This window comes from Haplochromis burtoni, unplaced genomic scaffold (assembly GCF_018398535.1).
Source record: "Haplochromis burtoni strain Fernald_Lab_line unplaced genomic scaffold, NCSU_Asbu1 Contig_308, whole genome shotgun sequence".
NCBI lineage: Eukaryota > Metazoa > Chordata > Actinopteri > Cichliformes > Cichlidae > Haplochromis > Haplochromis burtoni.
The window spans coordinates 552,416-561,883 of record NW_024582669.1 but is presented as its reverse complement, the minus strand read 5'-3'; the positions used below and the strand labels follow the sequence as shown (position 1 = coordinate 561,883).

Below are 9,468 nucleotides of genomic sequence, written 5' to 3'. Positions count from 1 at the left end.
CACACACACACACACACACACACACACACACACACACACACACACACACCAATGTCTCTAAGGCACTAGTGGACTGCATACAGGGAAACTCTTGCCTGATTAAAGCAGAACCAACCACATATATTAAAAAAAACAAAAGAGGTGGGAGAGAGAGAGAGAAAGGAGGAGGAAGGAGAAAAGGTGGAAGGAAAGACAGGAAGCAGAAAAGAAAGAAGGCTGTAGTGTTTTTCATGGATGAGCAGCCAGCCCTGTAATTCCCCTCGTCTTAGACAGAGCCAGGGATGTTGCTGGCGCTGGAGCACGTCCCTGCAGGCTGCTGCAAGGTGTTAAACGTATGCCAGCTCTCCTCACTCTGACATACTGGAGGTCCCACCACTGCCTCACTCCAATATTCATCATCACTACAACAAAGATCTCCTCTATGCATCACCCTGTGCCTAGTAGCTTTTCATATTATTAAAGGAATGGGTAAAGCAGAAAGTTAGCTCTGCAATTAGCACACGGGGCCAGCTGCCATCACACAGGCTTTGCAGTAAGAAGCTGGCAGGTTAAAGAGCGGCCGATGTCCAAAGTGTGTCAGACATTCTCACAAGATCCGGGTTGCAGAGTACGTGTGAAAACATGATGGATGATGGTGTTGCTTCATCTTTGATGTGATGTCAATGTGCGTGTGTGAGAGAGAGAGACACTAACCAATTGTACAGTTGGAGGTGATCCTCCTTCTTTTGGGGTTGTGACGCAGCAGCTCCAGCTCCCTCTTCGTCGGCTCCCACGTCGAGTACTTTTCCCCGATACCTGGAACACATTTACACAGACACACAAACCTGTGTAGCCTGAACCATGAAATAATAATTTTGAAACTGGCGTGGTTACTGAAGCTTCTTACAAATGAGAAAAAAAGACATTAAATATGCTTTTGCATATATCAGTTAAAATTTCTATCATTTTTGCTACTTTCTGCATTTTTGTGTTGTCTATTTGGGTTTTTCGGGGGGAAAATAAATAAAAATCACACTGCTTAATTCTCAAACACTCACAAAATACACTTGCCGTTAAAGGTTGAAGACTTGAATCTTTCTGTTCAAGCTTAGAGGGCTGCCATAAACACATTTGACCACTGCTACATATGCATGAACCCACTGCGGCTGCTCTATAAAAATCCACATTTACAGAGGATTAGAAACAATGTTGCAATACAGCATTATCATTCATATGAATATTAGCACATCAAAACTGAACTCTATAAAAACTTTTAACTGCAAAATGCTAATTTATATCTAATCAGGTTAATAAGCTGGATAATGAAGACCAGGAGTTTAAAGAATTTGCAGCGCAGTGTGGATTTTAATATTGCATATGTGCTGCCATCTCAAAATGCAGTGTTTGAGCACAAAAGTGCCATTGCTTGGTGAGCTCTGGTGTAGAAATGTCCCACTGAGGTCAAAGTCACTTGGTGCGTTGTTTAAAGTTGCTGTACCTTGCATCTTCCAGGCCTTCCTTTGTTCCTCTTTGGCGATCTGTTCCATCTCTTTGTCGTAAATGTAGTCTTGGCACATAAAGCAGTAAATTCCCCCGTACAGCAGGTCGATAGCTGGACAGACACACAAAGAAAAGAAGAAGACGGCATTTTATTCAAATGCAGGGACACTCACGAGACTGTAAAGAGTTGCGTGTTGCTGCAAACTGTGTAAAAGGCTAACTGCTTCACCTCTCAGTTTTATTCTATTTATGTCACGCTGTGACGGCAGGCAGCAGGGTTCATCTGCTGACAGATCAGCCATGTGTTCACAGCAGCCAGAAACGATAGAGAGAGCAATGGGAAGTCAAAAGGTGAGGACGCCGCCTTTCTGGGTAATTTCCCACCATCGCAGACTCACTTAAATGCTCACTCACGGCCCAAAACAGTGCTTCCACTCCGTCTTACCTCTCTCTCCTCACCTGCTCTGTACCCTGCGGCAACCTGTTTGCTGTTGCCATAACAACCTGCCTGACGGCCTCTCTCTTGGCTGTCATCTTCTGCAGGTACAGAGGAAAGAATGGAGGGAGGTGAGGAAAAGCAAAGGCAAATATGAAAGTGAAGGAAGAAAATTTGACAGACTGAAGGGGGGGTGGGGTTGTAACGGTGCCAAGTGAAATTAAATGAAATCCTTGAACAATTCGGAATATCGAAAGGGTCATCGGGTAACCATGGGAACAAGAAGAGGGCAGAAAGAGAAGAGGACAGTGGTGAGAGAGCGGGAGGAGTCCGACATGAGGAGGCAAAGAGAACGGTGGACGTCCGTAAAATGAGCAGATGAAAGAGATGCAAAGGCAAAACAGGAGGTGGAACAGAAAGGAGGAGGGTGAGGAGGAGGGGCCGGGTTTAATGGAGGCTAATTCCACAGGGTGTATTAAAAACGACTTAATTACCTCCTCATCAGCCTGCTGAGAGCGTCTCTCTCTTTAAACCCCCCCCAAAAAAAACCTTATCCTCCCCTTCTATTAGACGATTTCTTACAATTTTTGCAGAATTTAATTCAGCAGCTAACAGTTTATGTGGGCCTCTCTCTCTCTCACACCCCCCCGCAGGGGGTCTTCCTGAACCGAGTGATAAAGCAAAGCAGGCTTGATAAAAACCAAAGCACAGATTCTCCAACATCTGCCAAATCCAGCCTTTTGTCAGCGACACCCTCGGTGCCTCTGCTACGGCGGCGCTCTCCTGCACAACGCTGCAGTGTAACGCACTCCACTTGCAGCTCAAAACAGCCGTAATTCCATTATGTGGAGAATAAAAAATGAAAGACACTGGGTGTCGAGCTGGCGTCGCCGCTTTCACACTAACAGGATGATGCCTTTTGGTGCAGATAATACGCCGTTTACAGTGTAATTAAATGTTGCCCCTTTTTTAATGCTTTCGGTAATATCAAAGGCAATAAAAAGGTTGTACAAATGTCTGTGTGATCGACTCTAGCAACACAATAATCCCGAGTCTCAAAGCTTTGTGCTCCTCCATAGTTTTGTCATTTAGCACAGCCTATTTTTGCTGGAGTGAGACGATTAATTGATGTCAACTGTGTAAGTGTCAGAGAGCAGCAGATCAAGATGGATTTCCAGTCTAGAAAAAACATTATTTATCCAGTAAAACTAGCAGGAGGCATCTTGGATCCTACAGCTTGAGGCAGGTTATGTTTTAAGACTTTTCTTAGCCAAACTATTTGGTATTGGTTGAGCCATTTAAACAAATGCGGATTGTTAGCATCCAAATCTGCTAATCTACCACCTAGTAGGCAGCATGTCTGCTGTGAGCATCTAGCTACAAAACTAAATATGAGCAGTTATTTTCTGTTGTTTTGAACTGATATTAACAATTATGGGCAGCACAGTGAAGGTCTTGGGTTTGAATCCACTGGTTACTGAGGTCTCTCTCTGTGGAATTTGCATGAGTTGGATAAGCAGAATAAAAAGGATGGATGTCAGCAATTATCCTGATTCTAACATGAACAATGACAGCAGACATTACGCTGCTTTCCAAGCTCATTTTAACACTCTTGATAAAATGATCAAAGACATTTTCATAACAATGAATAGCGTCTTTTTAGATGACAGCACCCAGTGCTTTTTAAGACTTGTTAAGAATATTCAGGAACTATGATCCCGATGATGTGGTTGCACTGCTGTGCTAGTCAAGTAACCATTTGAAAAAACACCAACCTTCCTTGTGCAACACAACTGTTCAATACTCATGATGACACAACTTACAAAAAAATCTGCACACCTGCGATGAAAGTTACACTCCCTCAGCTTTAATAGTACACTGCTAACACCAGGTCCAGTGCTAGCATGCTCAGTGTGAATGTGTACATAACGCACTGTGTTTCAGTCTTTTGTGATGTTTTTATGGAGCATGTACTTGTCAGTAGCTGAGATCAGTACTTCCATAGAGTAAAGAATTACTTCTGATCACTCAAACTTCTCATTTGTCATTTGCTTTAGAAACAACTTTATTAAGCCCAAATTCAAATACATGAGTCCTGAATAAGTTATATTACACCCCTGTGTAACCCTGTAAACAGCATCGCAATGCTATGAAGCCTGTGTGCAGGGTTATGGTGCACAAAAAAGGCTCAACATGACGTCTAGCCTTCATGCACTTGTTCTAACAGATGACGGACCCTCGTGGGAGTCTGCGAGTTTGTGAGTGTCAGAGAGCTGGTGAAGAATCAACGTAGAAATAGACTGAATCAGCAACATGTGGTGTAAATGTTTCTGGGTTTAATAACTTCGGGTTTGTTATTTAACTGGGGAAGGCACGTTTTCCCCTTTCTTGTTATCATTTTTAGATAAATGTCACGGTCGGCGCTCACATGATATTCCTCAATCCACTGGGTTTAAATGAAGGCTCTGATCGTTAGTTACCCATTGCCATGGTGACTCTTGGTATCAGAGCTCCATCGACGATGCCGTTCTTTCATTACTCTGAGTGACTAAACAAACTCTGATCATCCTTTCTGGAACTCAGAGTTTGTTAAATCTGATTTCTGGAACAGGGCCCCAATCGCCACTTAACTCAAGCACCAGTGGGAGTTTCAGAACATACCAAACTTTCACAGAAAGTCTCAGGCCTGCTGCAAGACACATAGTTCAGGGAGGAAGGATAGTGTATTCAGTGGTGTTTCTTTTTATTTTTCACCCATTTAGATGTGAATAGCAGCGATTTCTGCACACAGCAGAATTCTTTAGCAGCTGTTTATACTATCTGAGTATATGAGTTCAGGTACTACCAGCAGCTTTCTCAATATATTGATATTGACAGTTTGGGCAATATCATTGACCAAATTGCTAAATTTTTGAGCAATGTTTTGATTATCACAGGCTGTGTTCCCCAGTGGGAGTCGAAGCACTGGGCGAAAACAACCAACTGTTCACCAAACACCCACGTCTTTCTTCAGATCTGGAGCTGTCCAGATCGCGTCTGTTTCCTGTAAATATATATCTCATTGAACTGAAATACAACAATTTCCCGTTTTCTTACTGTGTATGCCCAGGCCAACTAAGCAGCCTCCGTGCGAGCTGTGGTGAGAAATACAGCGCGCTTGCTTTGGCTCCTCAAAATAAAAGCCTGCTCAGTCATTTTAAAAGGAGAAAAATATACAGATTATCACTGAAAACAATGGCTCGTGATATTTTGTGTTACCTTCACTGACCTGCAATATTAATCCTGTCTACAACAAGGCTGAGAGAGATCTCATTGTTCTTGCTTATAAATACCCACACCGCTGAATGATTGCAGGGATTTTGAGAGAGGCTTTGGAGAGCAGGGAGGTGTACCCAATAAAATGGAAATGTGCTTAATTTTAAATCAGCCACCAAGTCAGACCTCAGTGCCCATTCATTAGCAAGTTCAATACTGCATGCTTTCCCTCTAATAGGCTGCGTGAGGCCAAAATACACAGGTGACTTTCCAAAGCCCCTTGAGATGAAGTCTTTTAGGCAGTATTGCATTTATGTTGCACTCGCTTGCGTAACAGCTCACACCCCTGTGGCTCCGAATGCCTCACAAAAACCACAGATGCGTCACAGCTGAAATAAAAGCATTAATATAAGTAATATAAGAAAGCCAAAGCTGCTTATAAATATAGTCTCAAACACACAAATGCATGGTGTTTACAATGCAGTGGCACTAGCCTATACCTCCATTAGCCGCTGGCTGTATAATTAGCCCCGATGGTGTTGTGCTGGGGTGTGCATATCGTCCATGTTTGTTACAATGAGGAAGCTTAGTATGGGACCGTGAGCTTGTGTGTGTCATACCTAGGTTATGCCTTTTGCTCTTGGCATGTTCGTGGATGTGTTTTTTGGCAAAGCAGGCGAAGAAGACGCAGTAGAGGCAGGAGTGGAGTCTGTTGAGGTGGGCGCCGCACATGTGGCAGATACATGACTTGGCCTGAAAGAGACGGGGGAGGGGTGGTGGGCGGGAGGAGGAACAGCAGGGAGAGAGGGAGACAGAAATAGAGAGAGAGAGAGATGAAACGATTGTATGAATCTTCTCAAACTTTACTCCACACTTAAAAAAAAAAAATCATAAAAATTGAAACAGCTTCAAGGATGAATCTTTGTAGAACCCATGACATAACCTACGTAAGTGGCCGATCTCATTTATGTGTGTTACATGTTAATCATCTTGTGGATGAGTCCCTGTGTTTTACATGCTGATAGAAAAAAAAATGAATTGCTGGGACTTTCCCCCCACCTGGGTCTCCACTCTTTGTGGTGGTCAGTTGTTTACGGGTGTAAACATATTACTCCTCTGTGCCTTCTCTCACATCCAGTCTGACAGTTTCTGCAATCTCCCTCCAAGAATTTGTTACATTTGTGACTCCTTATTTTGCTGCTATGATGATTATTCATTGTCCTGAGATGATGATTGTTACTTTCTAAAACTTCAAAAACTTGATGGAGCTGAACTGGCCAATCACGATACTTGTGGGCTGCGCAAACCCGTGTAGCTACATTTTTCGTGAAGTGCATGCCGGGTTACGGTGTAGGGTTCAGATGGGTTTGCAGTTATGCCGTAGGTTACAATGCAGATCTCCCGTAACTATGGCAATTTTGCTTTTAGCGCATTTGTTTGTTACAGATGTGCTCAGATCAAAACCTGAAATCTCTTATTTACAAAAGCATTCACATTTTTTGCCTTACGCTGCACTACGAGACAGACCTTGAATTTCCTGGAGTCCACCCGTTGCCACTTGAACACATCAGAAAGAACATAGAAACATGAATATGCTTCAGCCTCTGTAGCTCAAACAACGGATACAAACAAACAAAACCATCCAAAACCATCCCTGCTGGGGATGGTTTTGGCCACAAGCAGATTTGCATAGTATCCATGAGAGAGGTCTAATTGTAAACTGCAAAATCCTGCTAACTAACCACAGAGAGAGTGAAACTTGAAAGAGGGTGACGCAATACCGAAACAGAGGCATCTTAATGGCTGACTTTTCTCCATTTTTACACTTTTCATAGTTTCATTACGACTCAGCAAGCACTTGGTGAGTGTTTGTAAACAAGTCAGCATTTTCCATGCAAGCTATGGACAACTGTGGGACTCTGCGAGTGGCAAAAAGGCAATCACAAAGAAATCTTTGGTGCAGCACTGTACAATGCTTTGCAACCAATTTACCTTGCAACCTCCAGCAACCACTTTTCCCTAGTGGGGTCGTCAACTAGTCTCTCAGCTTCTGACTGGGGCCTAAGACTGCCTGGTCATTGCAAACAGAAAAACTGAACACCAAGTAGTGTGAGCAGCATCACTGTAAGACTTTATCTAAGACAAAACAACGAAAAGTCTTTAAGAGCTCATTTAAATGCACCACGTCATCGTGCCAAGGTCATCTACTGTACATGACGTCAAGCCTGGCATTTCTAAGCAGCTGCAGTGAACACATCAGTTTACACTTCTGGATGTCAAAAGCTATTTTTCCCATCTACTCTGTGTTTTCTATTAAGTAAACAGAACATTTCTCAAACACTGCTCAAAAACCTACAAGGCATTAATGTAGCTACAAAGCATGATGCATTCTGCTTTTTAATGCGATATGGCTTAAAGTACAGAATCAGGATAAAATTCACCTAAGCCTAAAATGCACCTCTTAAATATGAATTGTGTTTCTTATTCGTTATTTTCGGCAGTCATGGAAAGAAAAAAAGAAGGGCAGCGTGACTGTGGATGGAGGGTAGATAGCAACAGTTCAAAAGCATGCAGATGACAAGCTGGCATGCCAATGAGCTAGCATGAATATAAGGAGGTGGGAAGAAATGAGCAATGCCTAAGAAGAGGAGTGCAGGGAAAATAAGCAAAGACAGGAGAGAAAGGAAAGCGGGTAGAGAATGATATATGGGAGAGCATCAGACACAAAGACAAGAGGAGGAAATGTAGAAGAAAATTAGAGCTGGAATCATGAGACAGGTTGATATCAGTGGCATTTTATAGAAACTCTACCTTAGAGATCTAGACTGGTAAGCTAATATACATAAAATGGAAAGGCAGAGTGACAGTACAGTTTGGTGCCCAATTTAGAAGATGTAAGGATTGTGGCAAATGATGCCGTCTTTACCTGACGTGTATGACCAAGAAGTCTAAAACCCTAAATTATCAATGTCAACAGAAGTAAAAAAAATAAATAAATAAAACAATACAACCAATATGAAGAGAAGTTAAAACTGCATGTAGATTTTATTTAAAGGAAATTTTCACATTATAGGAAATAAACCTTTTTCTTCACAAAACTCAAAACTATTGTGTTCCTCCTCTATAATCAGGTTAGCTTAGCTTTGCATAAAGATCAGAAGAAACAACTAGAGTGGCTTTGCAAAAAGAAAAAAGGAGTAAACACTAACATCTCTAAAGGCAGAGATTCTCATGGCATCTGGCATCATATAGTTCATAGTGCTGTAGGTAAGCTAGCTGCCCGATTCTAGTTTATTTTACCATCGCTATCTCCTGTCACCTCCAACCAGACAGCTACCCCTCCCTGAGCCTGGTTCTGCTGGAGCTTTCATGCTGTTTAAAAGCCAGTTTTTCCTTCCCACTGTTGCCAAGCGCTTGCTGATATGCGGTCGTCTCATTGTTGGGAGTTTTCCCTCCATTATTGTGGAGGCTTTACCTTACAATACAGGTAACTAATTTGGCACTGTATGAATAAAACAGAATTGAATCAAAAAGTTGAACAATTTAAGAAAAATTACAATATGTGTGAAACACACTCACAAGCCTCTTTATTAGACAACTAAAATACTTATCGTTACCTAATTAGCCATTTGCTTGATAGCAACTCAGTGCTCTGAACATTTCTACATGCCTAAAGATGTCTCTCTGAACAAAGTTGCTGAACAAAGCTTCAGAATGGGGAAGAAAGTAAGAAGTAGTAAGTAGCAGCCTTGGAGTTTTGTGCCGTTTCTATCCACATCTATCCAGATCAATATACATAGTTGTGTAGACTGACAACAGTCCCAGTGTGCAACTAAATTTAAAATACTGGCAGCGTTTGTACAGAACTTTACATCATTTGAAGTTGACTTATTAGACATTGTAGACAGTGTATGAAATCTAAGTGTTTGAAATCTATTTAAACCACAGAGTACACACTGTGATCACACGGATGAGAGAGAGGTCACACAGTTACCTCCCACCCATTTCAGTTTACACTGTACAGCTAAGCAGTAGCTTCATAGTTGTTACCATAGGTTACCAACCTTGTCTTACTAAACGGATGAGGGTTCTGACAAATGTCACACATTTGCTTGATTCATGCAGTGTTTTTTGAGATCCATATTACCAAAATAAAAGCCTAAAACCCTCTAGATTAAAAACTTTTCATCTGGGTTTATTCCTCATTGAGTACCACCTCTGCTGTTCATGATTTAAAAACATGCTTCTCTTGTGAGTGTAAATGTGGGACACAGATACAAAAAAAAAAAAAAAAAAAA

At 41.9% G+C, this 9,468-nt stretch overlaps 1 protein-coding gene across 2 annotated transcripts in view; it reads right to left on the bottom strand.

Moving 5' to 3' along the window:
* usp22 (ubiquitin specific peptidase 22) overlaps positions 1-9,468 on the bottom strand; it is a 23,081-nt gene that overhangs the window by 9,706 nt on the left and 3,907 nt on the right. For both annotated transcript variants that reach the window (XM_005941770.3, XM_042228168.1), the window contains exons 2-4: positions 5,791-5,923; positions 1,478-1,591; positions 694-795 (exon numbers count right to left, since the gene is read on the bottom strand). In XM_005941770.3, the coding sequence (XP_005941832.1) occupies positions 694-795; positions 1,478-1,591; positions 5,791-5,923 (349 nt within the window). The remainder of the gene's footprint in view (positions 1-693; positions 796-1,477; positions 1,592-5,790; positions 5,924-9,468) is intronic.